The following is a 16,125-nucleotide window of genomic DNA, read 5'->3' as shown; positions in this document are numbered from 1 at the left end:
AGATCATATCCTATCAGTCTGACAGTAACAGTCCTGTAGATCGTATATCAGTCTGACAGTAACAGTCCTGTAGATTATATCCTATCAGTCTGACAGTAACAGTCCTGTAGATTATATATCAGTCTGACAGTAATAGTCCTGTAGATCATATCCTATCAGTCTGACAGTAACAGTCCTGTAGATCGTATATCAGTCTGACAGTAACAGTCCTGTAGATCGTATATCAGTCTGACAGTAACAGTCCTGTAGATCGTATATCAGTCTGACAGTAACAGTCCTGTAGATCATATCCTATCAGTCTGACAGTAACAGTCCTGTAGATCATATCCTATCAGTCTGACAGTAACAGTCCTGTAGATCATATCCTATCAGTCTGACAGTAACAGTCCTGTAGATCATATCCTATCAGTCTGACAGTAACAGTCCTGTAGATCATATCCTATCAGTCTGACAGTAACAGTCCTGTAGATCATATATCAGTCTGATGGTAACAGTCCTGTAGATCATATCCTATCAGTCTGACAGTAACAGTCCTGTAGATTATATCCTATCAGTCTGACAGTAACAGTCCTGTAGATTATATATCAGTCTGACAGTAACAGTCCTGTAGATCATATCCTATCAGTCTGACAGTAACAGTCCTGTAGATCATATCCTATCAGTCTGACAGTAACAGTCCTGTTCACACCTCTCTGTCAGAACGAGACGAGACAGAAGATAGACCTGTTCCTCACCTCTCTCTGTCAGAACGGTGTGAGACGAGACAGAAGATAGACCTGTTCCTCACCTCTCTCTGTTAGAATGGTGTGAGACAGAAGATAGACCTGTTCCTCACCTCTCTCTGTCAGAACGGTGTGAGACGATGTAAACCTGTTCCTCACCTCTCTCTGTCAGGAACGGTGTGAGACGAGACAGAAGATAGAGCTGTTCCTCACCTCTCACTGTCAGAACGGTGTGAGACGAGAGAGAAGATAGACCTGTTCCTCACCTCTCTGTCAGAACGGTGTGAGACGATGTAAACCTGTTCCTCACCTCTCTCTGTCAGAACGAGACGAGACAGAAGATAGACCTGTTCCTCACCTCTCTCTGTCAGAACGAGACCAGACAGAAGATAGACCTGTTCCTCACCTCTCTCTGTCAGAACGGTGTGAGACGAGACAGAAGATAGACCTGTTCCTCACCTCTCTCTGTCAGAACGAGACGAGACAGAAGATAGACCTGTTCCTCACCTCTCTCTGTCAGAACGGTGTGAGACGAGACAGAAGATAGACCTGTTCCTCACCTCTCTCTGTTAGAATGGTGTGAGACAGAAGATAGACCTGTTACTCACCTCTCTCTGTCAGAACGGTGTGAGACGAGACAGAAGATAGACCTGTTCCTCACCTCTCTCTGTCAGAACGGTGTGAGACGAGACAGAAGATAGACCTGTATCTATATGGGTTCTATATGTGTGATGTTCCACCCCTCTCTCCCCCTCCCCCCAGATTGATGTGCTCCAGGCGGAGGTGTCGGCCCTGAAGACCTTGGTCCTGTCCACGTCCCCCACCTCCCCCTGCCACGACCTTCCTGGGGGCTCCAAGGCTCCCTTCAAGAAGGGTCATGGCCGCAACAAGAGTACCAGCAGCGCCATGCTGGGCAGCGGGCAGGAACTGAGCGGCACACAGCCCATCGTACGAGACTGCAGAGAGGTAACACACACACACATCTCTCCCTCCTCTAGCTCTCTCTCTCTCTCTCCCTCCTCTAGCTCTCTATCTCTCTCTCTCTCCTCTAGCTCTCTCTCTTTAGGTCTGTCTCTCTCTTTTGCTCTCTCTCTAGCTCTCTCTCTAGCTCTCTCTCTTTCTCTTCTCTAGCTCTCTCTCTCTCCTCTAGGTCTCTCCCTCTCTCTCTCTAGCTCTCTCTCTAGCTCTCTCTCTAGCTCTCTCTCTAGCTCTCTCTCTTTCTCTTCTCTAGCTCTCTCTCTCTCTCTCTCTAGCTCTCTCTCTCTCCTCTAGGTCTCTCTCTCTCTCCCTCCCTCTCTCTCTCTCTAGCTCTCTCTCAAGCTCTCTCTCTCTAGCTCTCTCTCTCTCCTCTAGGTCTCTCTCTTGCTCTTTCCACCCTTCCCCCTCCCTGTTTGCAGTGACCCTCATGAAGCTGGACTATCAGTAGGTATGAATAGGAGTGAAACAGATCTGTGAGCACTGTAATACAGCAGAATGAATCGTCCATAACTATCTTCCTGAAGGAGGCTGACGAGGGGATCTGGATGTGTGGTCTGTTGGTGTGTGGAAGTTATGTTGTTGAGGTATGTGTGTGACATTAGTGTCTACTTTGCTCCTCCTCCTCTTCCTCCACCCCCGACTCCTCCTTCCTCCACCCCTACTCTTCCTTCCTCCACCCCTACTCTTCCTGCTCCTCCTTCCTCCACCCCTACTCTTCCTGCTCCTACTCCTCCTTCCTCCACCCCTACTCTTCCTACTCCTCCTTCCTCCACCCCTACTCTTCCTGCTCTTACTCCTCCTTCCTCCACCCCTACTCTTCCTGCTCCTACTCCTCTTCCTCCACCCCTACTCTTCCTGCTCCTACTCCTCTTCCTCCACCCCCTACTCCTCCTCCTGCTCCTCCTCCTTCCTCCACCCCTACTCTTCCTGCTCTTACTCCTCCTTCCTCCACCCCTACTCTTCCTGCTCCTACTCCTCTTCCTCCACCCCTACTCCTCCTGCTCCTACTCCTCTTCCTCCACACCCTGCTCCTCTTCCTCCACCCCCCTACTCCTCTTCCTCCACCCCCCAATCCTCTTCCTCCTCCTCCTACTCCTCCTCTTCAGCTGGACAGTCTCCTGTTTAGTGAGTTTAAGTTGTGGAAGGAGGAGCCCAGTCTGGAGAGGAACAGCTCCTTCCTGGAGAGAGTCTACAGAGAGGACATCTACCCCTGTCTCACCTTCTCCAAGAGTGAGGTACACACCACACACACACACCTCACCACCTCCAAGAGTGAGGTACACACACACACACACACACACACACACACACACACACACACACACACACACACACACACACTCACACCTCACCTTCTCCAAGAGTGAGGTTCACACACACACACACACACACACACACACACACACCCCTCACCTCCTCCAGGTACACTAATGCCTGGTGCAGGATGTATGATAGTTCATGAAGACCTATTCTGTGTCCTGCATGTCGTCAGCTCTATGATTTTAAAACTCATTAAAAATCCTAAATGACTCTAGCTGTTAACATTGTTTTACCAAGTGCTCTCTGTTTTGTCTGGTTTCATCAAGTACCCTCTGGGCTTCCGTAGTGACCAGATGGACTCACCAGTCTAAACTTCTTTCAATCCTTAGTACCTGTGGTCGTATCCATATTCCATCAGGGAGCCAGTCTAATGTCTGGAGCTGTTATAACCTGTGTATTCCATCAGGGAGCAGTATAATGTCTGGAGCTGTTATAACCTGTGTATTCCATCAGGGAGCCAGTATAATGTCTGGAGCTGTTATAACCTGTGTATTCCATCAGGGAGCAGTATAATGTCTGGAGCTGTTATAACCCAGTCTGCTATTAGACGATGGTGTCCTCTATCAGAAGAACTAACAGCTGCCTCTAGTATTGTCATTAGTGTTCTGTACTAGTGTTGTCATTAGTGTTCTGTACTAGTGTTGTCATTAGTGTTCTGTACTAGTGTTGTCATTAGTATTCTGTGCTAGTGTTGTCATTAGTGTTCTGTACTAGTGTTGTCATTAGTGTTCTGTACTAGTGTTGTCATTAGTGTTCTGTACTAGTGTTGTCATTAGCAGTCTGTACTAGTGTTGTCGTTAGTGGTCTGTACTAGAGTTGTCATTAGTGTTCTGTACTAGTGTTGTCATTAGTGTTCTGTACTAGTGTTGTCATTAGTGTTCTGTACTAGTGTTGTCATTAGTATTCTGTGCTAGTGTTGTCATTAGTGTTCTGTACTAGTGTTGTCATTAGTGTTCTGTACTAGTGTTGTCATTAGTGTTCTGTACTAGTGTTGTCATTAGTGTTCTGTACTAGTGTTGTCATTAGCGGTCTGTACTAGTGTTGTCATTAGCGTTCTGTACTAGTGTTGTCATTAGTGTTCTGTACTAGTGTTGTCATTAGTGTTCTGTACTAGTGTTGTCATTAGTGGTCTGTACTAGTGTTGTCATTAGTGTTCTGTACTAGTGTTGTCATTAGTGTTCTTTACTAGTGTTGTCATTAGTGTTCTGTACTAGTGTTGTCATTAGTGTTCTGTACTAGTGTTGTCATTAGTGTTCTGTACTAGTGTTGTCATTAGTGTTCTGTACTAGTGTTGTCATTAGTGTTCTGTACTAGTGTTGTCATTAGTGTTCTGTACTAGTGTTGTCATTAGTGGTCTGTACTAGTGTTGTCGTTAGCGGTCTGTACTAGTGTTGTCGTTAGCGGTCTGTACTAGTGTTGTCGTTAGCGGTCTGTACTAGTGTTGTCGTTAGCGGTCTGTACTAGTGTTGTCGTTAGCGGTCTGTACTAGTGTTGTCATTAGTGTTCTGTACTAGTGTTGTCATTAGTGGTCTGTACTAGTGTTGTCATTAGTGTTCTGTGCTAGTGTTGTCATTAGTGTTCTGTGCTAGTGTTTTCATTAGTGTTCTGTACTAGTGTTGTCATTAGTATTCTGTACTAGTGTTGTCATTAGTGTTCTGTACTAGTGTTGTCACCATACCACCATTTTAACTTCCAACCCAATACCAGCTACTATCACGATACTCTATAGCATCACATCACTTGATACCAAAACTATATCACACATAGAAAAGGCGTATTTGCCAAAGTTACAGAATGGCACTTGATCCAGACAGATAAACTCAGCTTTTGAGTTCAATATCATTACATTTGAAATGCTTTACTTGCAACATTGTTCACGGAGACGGCTTTGTATGCAGTAATGAATAAATGATACAATCATGTACAATCAATTAGACTTTTACCAATCAGACTACATAATGGTAATCAGTTATTGGAATGGTCCATCTCTATTGGTTAACTGGGTAAATCAGGATGTCGACTAGGTCTATTCATAATACAGGTGAATGTATATTATTCAATAGGAGTGTATTTAATGAGTTATTCAGCTTGTTTTGGTTGATTTCATGAGGATACAGATGCCAAACAATCCCTTTTCATTTACGACTTATTGGTGACGGCTAAGAGAACATATTTTATCGTACTGATTAACAACATTTGCGTAGAGAAAAAAAAAAGCAATCTCTTCTTTATAGAAGTGTGCGCTGTCTCTTTAAATGAGTGTCGTTTGTTAGGCTGATTGTGGGTATGGAATCTACTGGAAACCAGGACGAGGCGAAGGAGATAATTAGTTTTTGGTGCTGCAAGGGAGACTAAGTCAATTAATAAAGTTTGTGGTGACAATCGGCTTTAAAATCAGCGTATTTCGCATTATGGTTTGGATATTATCACAAACAAAGTATGAGGGTAGTGAATTCAGCTGTAGTCGAGTTAGGAAAGTTAGCCTACATTTTAAACCTGGAAGCTACCGGTATCGTCCTGCATTGTTAAACATTTCTGGCCTGTATGGACATTGTTTTGCGAACCGTAATGAACAATTTCATTACGGTCCGCGTGGCATTATTCAAGCGTGTCAGTGTCTGTGCAGCATGAATGGGGACTGTGGAGCTAATGCAGCCCAGAACAGTCTAAAATGTACAGAAGTTTCGCTGTACCCTGCAACACTATTCTGTACTCTGAATAGACTGATCTGTTACACTGCCCTCTTGTGGCAGAATAGAGGTACTGACAGATGAGGAAAAACTGACACTTACTGAAATAAGTATTTTAGAAATGTTGACTAAAACTAGAAGTAACTGAAGCAGTACTGTCTATAAATATAATGTACTTTTACCCTGACCCCTAACATCTGACCTCATCTTGGAGGCTGTGGATTTAAGGTGGGCTTCAGAGCACTTTCACCCTTAACTCTAACCTCTTCTGTAGCTGGGGTCGGCCATCTTGGAGGCAGTGGAGAGGAACACGCTCAGTGTGGAGCCGGTGGGCTTCCAGACGCTGCCTGTCGTGAAGGCCTCTGCTGTGGAGTGTGGAGGACCAAAGTGAGTACGCTAACAACTACCCCAGCTGACAACTACCCCAGCTAACATGCTAACAACTACCCCAGCTGACAACTACCCCAGCTGACAACTACCCCAGCTAACACGCTAACAACTACCCCAGCTGACAACTACCCCAGCTAACAACTACCCCAGCTAACACGCTAACAACTACCCCAGCTGACAACTACCCCAGCTAACAACTACCCCAGCTAACATGCTAACAACTACCCCAGCTAACAACTACCCCAGCTAACACGCTAACAACTACCCCAGCTAACACGCTAACAACTAACCCAGCTGACAACTACCCCAGCTGACAACTACCCCAGCTGACACGCTGACAACTACCCCAGCTGACAACTACCCCAGCTGACAACTACCCCAGCTGACAACTACCCCAGCTGACAACTACCCCAGCTGACAACTACCCCAGCTGACAACTACCCCAGCTGACAACTACCCCAGCTAACACGCTAACAACTAACCCAGCTGACAACTACCCCAGCTGACAACTACCCCAGCTGACACACTGACAACTACCCCAGCTGACAACTACCCCAGCTGACAACTACCCCAGCTGACAACTACCCCAGCTGACAACTACCCCAGCTGACACGCTAACGGCTAACCTGGCTGACGACTACCCCAGCTGACGACTACCCCAGCTAACCCAGCTAACGACTAACCCGGCTAACGACTAACCCGGCTAACGACTAACCCGGCTAACGGCTACCCCGGCCAAAGACTACCCCGGCCAAAGACTACCCCGGCCAAAGACTACCCCGGCCAAAGACTACCCCGGCCAAAGACTACCCCGGCCAAAGACTACCCCGGCCAACGGCTACCCCGGCCAACGGCTACCCCGGCCAACGGCTACCCCGGCCAACGGCGGCTACCCCGGCTAACGGCTGCTACCCCGGCTAACGGCTGCTACCCCGGCTAACGGCTACCCCGGCCAACGGCTGCCCCGGCCAACGGCTGCCCCGGCCAACGGCTGCACCGGCCAACGGCTGCACCGGCTACCCCGGCTGACGGCTAACCCGGCTGACGGCTAACCCGGCTGACGGCTAACCCGGCTGACGGCTAACCCGGCTGACGGCTAGCCCAGCTAACGACTAACCCAGCTGACGACTAGCCCAGCTAACACACTGACTTCCACTGCTCATTGTTGACAAAAATTCAGCGTGCAGTGTTTGGAGTAGGCTGTTACTACTACTACTACTACTACTACCACTACTACTACTACTACCACTACCACTACTACTATAGACAGACAGATGTGCAATTCTCTGCAAAGTTGAGAGGAATTATCAGTAACCATTTACAGTTGGCTGTATCATTCATTCACCCTGGCGTTTTTTCTTCAGCTCTTAATTTTGTTCACTGCTGTTCTCTGTATGTTCCTCAGTCACCTTCTAGCATGTTCCCTCTGTTTAATATGCCTCACGTTCTAACATGTTCCTCAGTCACATTCTAACATGTTCCTGCACTGTTCTCTATGTTCCCTCTGTTTAATATGCCTCATGTTCTAGCATGTTCCTCCACTGTTCTCCATGTTCCCTCTGTTTAATATGCCTCACATTCTAACATGTTCCTCCACTGTTCTCCATGTTCCCTCTGTTTAATATGCCTCACATTCTAACATGTTCCTCCACTGTTCTCCATGTTCCTCCACTGTTCTCTGTATGTTCCTCAGTCACATTCTAACATGTTCCTCCGCTGTTCTCCATGTTCTCCATGTTCCCTCTGTTTAATATGCCTGACATTCTAACAACATGCTCCTCCACTTACACTACATGGCCAAAAGTATGTGGACACCTGCTAGTCGAACATCTCATTCCAAAATCATGGGCATTAAAATGGAGTTGGTCCCCCCCATTGCTGCTATAACAGCCTCCACTCTTCTGGGAAGAGTTTCCACTAGATGTTGGAACATTGCTGCGGGGACTTGCTTCCATTCAGCCAACAAGAGCATTAGTGAGGTCAGACACTGATTAGGCCTGGCTTGCAGTCGGCTTTCCCGTTCATCCCAAAGGTGTTTGATGGGGTTGAGATCAGGGCTCTATACAGGCCAATCAAGTTCTTCCACACCGATCTCGACAAACCATTTCTGTATGACTCTCACTTTGTGCACGGGGTATTGTCATGCTGAAACAGGAAAGGGCACTGTGCATTGGGGCAGGTAGTGTTCTCCTGGCATCCTCAACCCAGATTGGTCCGTTGGACTGCCAGATGGTGAAGCGGGATTCATCACTCCAGAGAACACGTTTCCGCTGCTCCAGAGTCCAATGGCGTTGAGCTTTACACCACTCCAGACGACGCTTGGCATTGCTCATTCTGGGCTCGTGTGCTGCTGCTCTGCCATGGAAACCCATTTCATGAATCTCCTGACCAACAGTTTGTGTGCTGATGTTGCTTCCAGCGGCAGTTTGGAACTCGGTAGAGAATGATGCAACCGAAGACAGACTTTTAAAAAATACAAATAAATTATACACTCTACCCACTTCAGCTCTCGATGGTCCCTTTCTGTGAGCTTGTGTGGCCTACCACTGTTTTTCTCCTAGACGTTTCCACTTCACAATAACAGCACTTACAGTTGACCAGGGCAGCTCTAACAGGACAGCAATTTGACTAGCTTGACTTGTTGAAAAGGTGGCATCCTGTGACTGTGCCACTTTGAACGTCACTGAGCTCTTCAGTAAGGCCATTCTACTGCTAATGTTTGTCTATGGAGATCGCATGGCGGTGTGCTCAGTTTTCTACACCTGTCAGCAACGGGTGAGGTTGAAATAGCCGAATCTACTGATTTGAAGGGGTGTCCACATACTTTTGAATATATAGTGTATCTCCATGTCTGTGTTTAATATGCTCTCCTTCTGCTCTGTCTACAATATGAATCAGTAATCATCTCTCTAGAATCCTAGGGGGAGATTACAATGTGCTGGAACTGCTATCCTCCTTCCTCACCCAACCGTGACCAATCAGAATCCACCGCTGACAATTGACTTCCTGATAATGTCTCTGACCTTGGTTAGAATATTGGGTGGATTAAAGGAGATTATTTGTTCAAGTTGGGAGGAAGAAGAGAGAATTGGGGGAATGATGTTTTTGTTCTCAGTGGTTCACTGTCTGTGTGAAGGGAATATACAATGTGTTTACCCAAAGACCGCATTCATTCTGATTCCACCCTGCTCTCTCACCATTTCTTTCATTCTTCCTCGATGTGTCTCTCTCTCGCTCTGTGTCTCTCCCCCTCGCTCTGTGTGTCTCTCCCCCTCGCTCTGTGTGTCTCTCCCCCTCGCTCTGTGTGTGTCTCTCCCCCTCGCTCTGTGTGTCTCTCTCCCCCTCGCTCTGTGTGTCTCTCTCCCCCTCGCTCTGTGTGTCTCTCTCCCCCTGACTCTGTGTGTCTCTCTCCCCCTCGCTCTGTGTGTCTCTCTCCCCCTCGCTCTGTGTGTCTCTCTCCCCCTCGGTCTGTGTCTCTCTCTCCCCCTCGCTCTGTGTGTCTCTCTCCCCCTCGCTCTGTGTGTCTCTCTCCCCCTCGCTCTGTGTGTCTCTCTCCCCCTCGCTCTGTGTGTCTCTCTCCCCCTCGCTCTGAGTGTGTCTCTCTCCCCCTCGCTCTGAGTGTGTCTCTCTCCCCCTCGCTCTGAGTGTGTCTCTCTCCCCCTCGCTCTGAGTGTGTCTCTCTCCCCCTCGCTCTGAGTGTGTCTCTCTCCCCCTCGCTCTGAGTGTGTCTCTCTCCCCCTCGCTCTGAGTGTGTCTCTCCCCCTCGCTCTGAGTGTGTCTCTCCCCCTCGCTCTGAGTGTGTCTCTCTCCCCCTCGCTCTGAGTGTGTCTCTCTCCCCCTCGCTCTGAGTGTGTCTCTCTCCCCCTCGCTCTGAGTGTGTCTCTCTCCCCCTCTGTCTGTGTGTGTCTCTCCCCCTCGCTCTGTGTGTGTCTCTCCCCCTCGCTCTGAGTGTGTCTCTCCCCCTCGCTCTGAGTGTGTCTCTCTCCCCCTCGCTCTGAGTGTCTCTCTCCCCCTCGCTCTGAGTGTCTCCCTTCCCCTCGCTCTGTGTGTCTCCCTCCCCCTCGCTCTGTGTGTCTCTCTCCCCCTCGCTCTGTGTCTCTCTCCCCCTCGCTCTGTGTGTCTCTCTCCCCCTCGCTCTGTGTGTCTCTCTCCCCCTCGCTCTGTGTGTCTCTCTCCCCCTCGCTCTGTGTGTCTCTCTCCCCCTCGCTCTGTGTGTCTCTCTCCCCCTCGCTCTGTGTGTCTCTCTCCCCCTCGCTCTGTGTGTCTCTCTCCCCCTCGCTCTGTGTGTCTCTCTCCCCCTCGCTCTGTGTGTCTCTCTCCCCCTCGCTCTGTGTGTCTCTCTCCCCCTCGCTCTGTGTCTCTCTCTCCCCCACGCTCTGTGTGTCTCTCTCCCCCTCGCTCTGTGTGTCTCTCTCCCCCTCGCTCTGAGTGTGTCTCTCTCCCCCTCGCTCTGAGTGTGTCTCTCTCCCCCTCGCTCTGAGTGTGTCTCTCTCCCCCTCGCTCTGAGTGTGTCTCTCTCCCCCTCGCTCTGAGTGTGTCTCTCTCCCCCTCGCTCTGAGTGTGTCTCTCTCCCCCTCGCTCTGAGTGTGTCTCTCTCCCCCTCGCTCTGAGTGTGTCTCTCTCCCCCTCGCTCTGAGTGTGTCTCTCTCCCCCTCGCTCTGAGTGTGTCTCTCTCCCCCTCGCTCTGAGTGTGTCTCTCTCCCCCTCGCTCTGAGTGTGTCTCTCTCCCCCTCGCTCTGAGTGTGTCTCTCTCCCCCTCGCTCTGAGTGTGTCTCTCTCCCCCTCGCTCTGAGTGTGTCTCTCTCCCCCTCGCTCTGAGTGTGTCTCTCTCCCCCTCGCTCTGAGTGTGTCTCTCTCCCCCTCGCTCTGTGTGTGTCTCTCTCCCCCTCGCTCTGTGTGTGTCTCTCCCCCTCGCTCTGTGTGTCTCCTCCATCCCTCTTTCTATTCCTTAAACATGATCAGTCCAGTTAGGCTGGCCAGGCCTGGTCTCTCAATGTGCTGTGATGTTGAGCTTTAGGTGATTAGACATTCAGCTGTTTTCAGGGTAATTCTGGGCCTCATTCTTACCACTTGTTTTCAGAATGGTCTTTCTTACCACTTGGTTTCAGAATGGTCTTTCTTACCACTTGGTTTCAGAATGGTCTTTCTTACCACTTGGTTTCAGAATGGTCTTTCTTACCACTTGGTTTCAGAATGGCCTTTCTTACCACTTGGTTTCAGAATGGTCTTTCTTACCACTTGGTTTCAGAATGGTCTTTCTTACCACTTGGTTTCAGAATGGTCTTTCTTACCACTGTCTCTCTGTTTCTTGTCTCTCCTCACAGAAAGTGTGCCCTTAGTGGCCAGACCAAAACCTGCAAGCACAGAATCAAGTTTGGTGATTCCAGCAACTATTACTACGTGTCTCCTTTCTGTCGTTATCGGGTGAGTTTTACCACATCTTACAGCACTCTCATTTATCAACCTGTAATCCCCTACGACGTCTACAGCACTCTCATTTATCAACCTGTAATCCCCTACGAAGTGTACAGCACTCTCATTTATCAACCTGTAATCCCCTACGACGTCTACAGCACTCTCATTTATCAACCTGTAATCTGCTACGACGTCTACAGCACTCTCATTTATCAACCTGTAATCTGCTACGACGTCTACAGCACTCTCATTTATCAACCTGTAATCCGCTACGACGTCTACAGCACTCTCATTTATCAACCTGTAATCCCCTACGACGTCCACAGCACTCTCATTTATCAACCTGTAATCCCCTACGACTTCGACAGCACTCTCGTTTATCAACGTCTAATTCCCTGCATAAGAAAAGGATTCATGTCCACCATCTAATGTTTGACCAGTCTAGACATTTAACCTTGATCTCTCCCTCTCTCTCCAGATCACGTCAGTTTGTAACTTCTTTACCTACATCCGCTACATTCACCAAGGGCTGGTCAAGCTGCAGGACGGTGAGATCAGCCAGCAGTGCATTTCCGTGTTGTTTTTGCCTACAGTCACATGTGAATACACTTTGTCTTTAGTGGTTTTAGCTAATGTGAAGCTTTGGATGGATCCCATGGATGGACGTGCTATCAGGAAACCACAGTACATATGAATAAGTCATGTAGAGTAGTGTGTCTTATGGACCCCAGTGGTGCTGTAGATCGGGCTAACTCAGCAGCTATCTGACATGGTGGAATCCTATCAGCATAGAAATGGAATACCTAGAATGGGGAATCCCCATTCACCTCAACGTTCTGATTCTATTTCTATGTCCATTACCGTAGAGGGTGGAGGCTCATCAGTCACACAGCTCATTTAGAGAAGTCTCCTCAAGGTTAACGACTAGCACAAGAACGCCATTGTTTTTCAATAGAGGAGACGAGTTCGGAGCCAAGTGATGATTTTTGTAACGTAGCCACGGAATGGCTGTTCTAGCATTTTGTTGTTTATAGGATTCACACAATCTTCAACAGTAGCCGAACTGGCAGTCTTTAGTCTCCAGTTGTCATGCTGACTATGTCCCTACAGTATAGTCAGAATGTGTTATAATGTCCCTACAGTATAGTCAGGATGTGTTATAATGTGTTATAATGTCCCTACAGTATAGTCAATGTGTTATAATGTCCCTACAGTATAGTCAGAATGTGTTATAATGTCCCTACAGTATAGTCAGAATGTGTTATAATGTCCCTACAGTATAGTCAGAATGTGTTATAATGTGGTATAATGTCCCTACAGTATAGTCAATGTGTTATAATGTCCCTACAGTATAGTCAGAATGTGTTATAATGTCCCTACAGTATAGTCAGATTGTGTTATAATGTGTTATAATGTCCCTACAGTATAGTCAGGATGTGTTATAATGTCCCTACAGTATAGTCAGGATGTCAGGATGTGTTGTAATGTTTATTCTCTCTTCTGTCCAATCCTCCTTTCCTCCCTCCATCTCTTTTCCTGTTCTATATCTCCTTTCCTGTTCTCCATCTCTTTTCCTGTTCTCTATCTCCTTTCCTTCCTCCATCTCCTTTCCTGTTCTCCATCTCCGTTCCTGTTCTCCATCTCCTTTCCTGTTCTCCATCTCTGTTCCTGTTCTCCATCTCCGTTCCTGTTCTCGATCTCCTTTCCTCCATCTCCGTTCCTGTTCTCGATCTCCTTTCCTCCATCTCCGTTCCTGTTCTCCATCTCCTTTCCTCCATCTCCGTTCCTGTTCTCCATCTCCTTTCCTCCATCTCCGTTCCTGTTCTCCATCTCCTTTCCTCCATCTCCGTTCCTGTTCTCCATCTCCTTTCCTCCATCTCCGTTCCTGTTCTCCATCTCCTTTCCTCCATCTCCTTTCCTGTTCTCCATCTCCGTTCCTGTTCTCCATCTCCGTTCCTGTTCTCCATCTCCTTTCCTCCATCTCCGTTCCTGTTCTCCATCTCCTTTCCTCCATCTCCGTTCCTGTTCTCCATCTCCTTTCCTCCATCTCCGTTCCTGTTCTCCATCTCCTTTCCTCCATCTCCTTTCCTGTTCTCCATCTCCTTTCCTCCATCTCCGTTCCTGTTCTCCATCTCCTTTCCTCCATCTCCGTTCCTGTTCTCCATCTCCTTTCCTCCATCTCCTTTCCTGTTCTCCATCTCCGTTCCTGTTCTCCATCTCCTTTCCTCCATCTCCTTTCCTGTTCTCCATCTCCTTTCCTGTTCTCCATCTCTTTTCCTGTTCTCTATCTCCTTTCCTTCCTCCATCTCCTTTCCTGTTCTCCATCTCCGTTCCTGTTCTCCATCTCTGTTCCTGTTCTCGATCTCCTTTCCTCCATCTCCGTTCCTGTTCTCCATCTCCTTTCCTCCATCTCCTTTCCTCCATCTCCGTTCCTGTTCTCCATCTCCTTTCCTCCATCTCCTTTCCTGTTCTCCATCTCCGTTCCTGTTCTCCATCTCCTTTCCTCCATCTCCGTTCCTGTTCTCCATCTCCTTTCCTCCATCTCCGTTCCTGTTCTCCATCTCCTTTCCTCCATCTCCGTTCCTGTTCTCCATCTCCTTTCCTCCATCTCCTTTCCTGTTCTCCATCTCCGTTCCTGTTCTCCATCTCCTTTCCTCCATCTCCGTTCCTGTTCTCCATCTCCTTTCCTCCATCTCCTTTCCTGTTCTCCATCTCCGTTCCTGTTCTCTAGCAGAACAGATGTTCTGGGAAGTGATGCAGTTGAGGAAAGAGATGAGTTTTGCTAAGCTGGGCTACTACAAGGAGGAACTGTGACCAACCAATCACGATACAGAACAGAGGGATGCGTGTCTGAATCTCAACCTATCATCAGATGCACTCCCGTGACGGACAGAATAGCTCTCCAATCATCCTACCCTCCTGGCTCTCAGAAGGAAGAAGGACCGCCCCCAACGCTCCTCATCGCTACCCCTTCCAATCTCTCATCCAATCACGTGTCATTTCAGGAGAGTCCTCCCATCCTCTGTCTTCAATACCTACAAGTATATGACTTAAAATGCATGCCCCTTACATCCTGACTGGTCTACCAATAACAGTGAGTAGTAGTTATTCAGGATGTAAGGGGATTGGTAGTTGACTGACTGATCTACCAATAACAGTGAGTAGTTAATCAGGAAGGGGATTGGTAGTTCAGACTGACTGATCTACCAATAACAGTGAGTAGTTATTCAGGAAGGGGATTGGTAGTTCAGACTGACTGATCTACCAATAACAGTGAGTAGTTATTCAGGAAGGGGATTGGTAGTTCAGACTGACTGATCTACCAATAACAGTGAGTAGTTAATCAGGATGTAAGGGGATTGGTAGTTCAGACTGACTGATCTACCAATAACAGTGAGTAGTTAATCAGGATGTAAGGGGATTGGTAGTTCAGACTGACTGATCTACCAATAACAGTGAATAGTTCATCAGGAAGGGGATTGGTAGTTCAGTCAGTCTGTCTGGAACATGACCATTGCTTGTCATTCTGATTGGTCTGCTAGAATGCATATTGGAACAGAGAGGAAGTGCCCTAAACCCAAAATGGCACCCTGTTCACTGTAGTGCACGACTTGTGGCCCCTATGAGCCCTGGTCAAAAGTGGTGCACTAAATATGGAATAGGGTGCCATTTGGGACACAAGACAAGTGTAAATCGAGGCGCTCCGTCCATCCAGCCATCTGTGGTTATTCTATCCATCCATCTCCAGTCCGTATTTAAAACCAGAGGACCGTAACTATGGTGACGACCACACTGCTGTATGTAACTTGACTCTGTTATTATATGTAAGAAACGCTGAATGAGCTCATCTGTCCACACTACAAGGCTGAGGCACAAGTGGCACCCTATTCCCTATATAGTTAACTACTGTAGTGGTGCAGTATGCACAGCAGGGGTTCCCAAACGTGTTTTATCATTTTTTTTATTGAGATTGCCTTTGTTAAATACAACACCAGCTTCATTTTGTTTCATTTGAGGGACCTAGGAAAATGACTTATTTTAGGTAGGCAATTTATTTAACCTTTTATTTAACTAGGCAAGTGAGCTGAGAACAAATTCTTATTTACAATGACGGCCTACCAAGGCCAACCCCCCTAACCCTGACGACGCGGGGCCAATTGTGCTGCACCCTATGGGACTCCCAATCACGTCTGGTTGTGATACAGCCTGGAATCGAACCAGGGTCTGCAGTGATTCCTCTAGCACTGAGATGCAGTGCCTTAAACGGCTGCGCCACTCAGGAGCCCCGATGATGATGATGATGATGATGATGATAATAACAATAATAATAGAAATAAATAGTCTAGATCTGATTTCCCCAAATGTTTTATTACGATAATTTATATGAACCTTCAATTTAATTATGCAAATTCCATTTTACAGGAAGTGATTCGATCAATTGATAGCGACGGAGTCACACATTGTATAAGATTACTCCGCAAGCGAAGTCCAATTTCTTTTGACTCCTGGACTTTAGAAGGTCGTAAGCTCAGCTTCTCAACGTCATAGAGACAAAGCAAATACATTCCCCATGTGCATCAGAGTCTTCCTCTGTCAGTCACGCTTCGTTT

The 16,125-nt window shown here is 47.7% G+C and overlaps 1 protein-coding gene across 1 annotated transcript; it reads left to right on the top strand.

Moving 5' to 3' along the window:
- Positions 1 to 894: 894 nt before the first annotated feature.
- Positions 895 to 14,592, top strand: LOC139393679 (rab-3A-interacting protein-like; the record flags this gene model as incomplete). The annotated part of the gene is made up of 8 exons (XM_071142022.1): positions 895 to 954; positions 1,046 to 1,147; positions 1,485 to 1,688; positions 2,807 to 2,935; positions 5,985 to 6,097; positions 11,425 to 11,524; positions 11,994 to 12,063; positions 14,247 to 14,592. Coding segments are annotated over 8 exons (861 nt in total), but the record flags the coding sequence as incomplete, so codon positions are not given.
- Positions 14,593 to 16,125: the final 1,533 nt, after the last annotated feature.

Source organism: Oncorhynchus clarkii, unplaced genomic scaffold (assembly GCF_045791955.1).
Source record: "Oncorhynchus clarkii lewisi isolate Uvic-CL-2024 unplaced genomic scaffold, UVic_Ocla_1.0 unplaced_contig_795_pilon_pilon, whole genome shotgun sequence".
NCBI lineage: Eukaryota > Metazoa > Chordata > Actinopteri > Salmoniformes > Salmonidae > Oncorhynchus > Oncorhynchus clarkii.
Note: the sequence above shows the minus strand (reverse complement) of the source record. Positions and strands in the feature narration are given on the sequence as shown.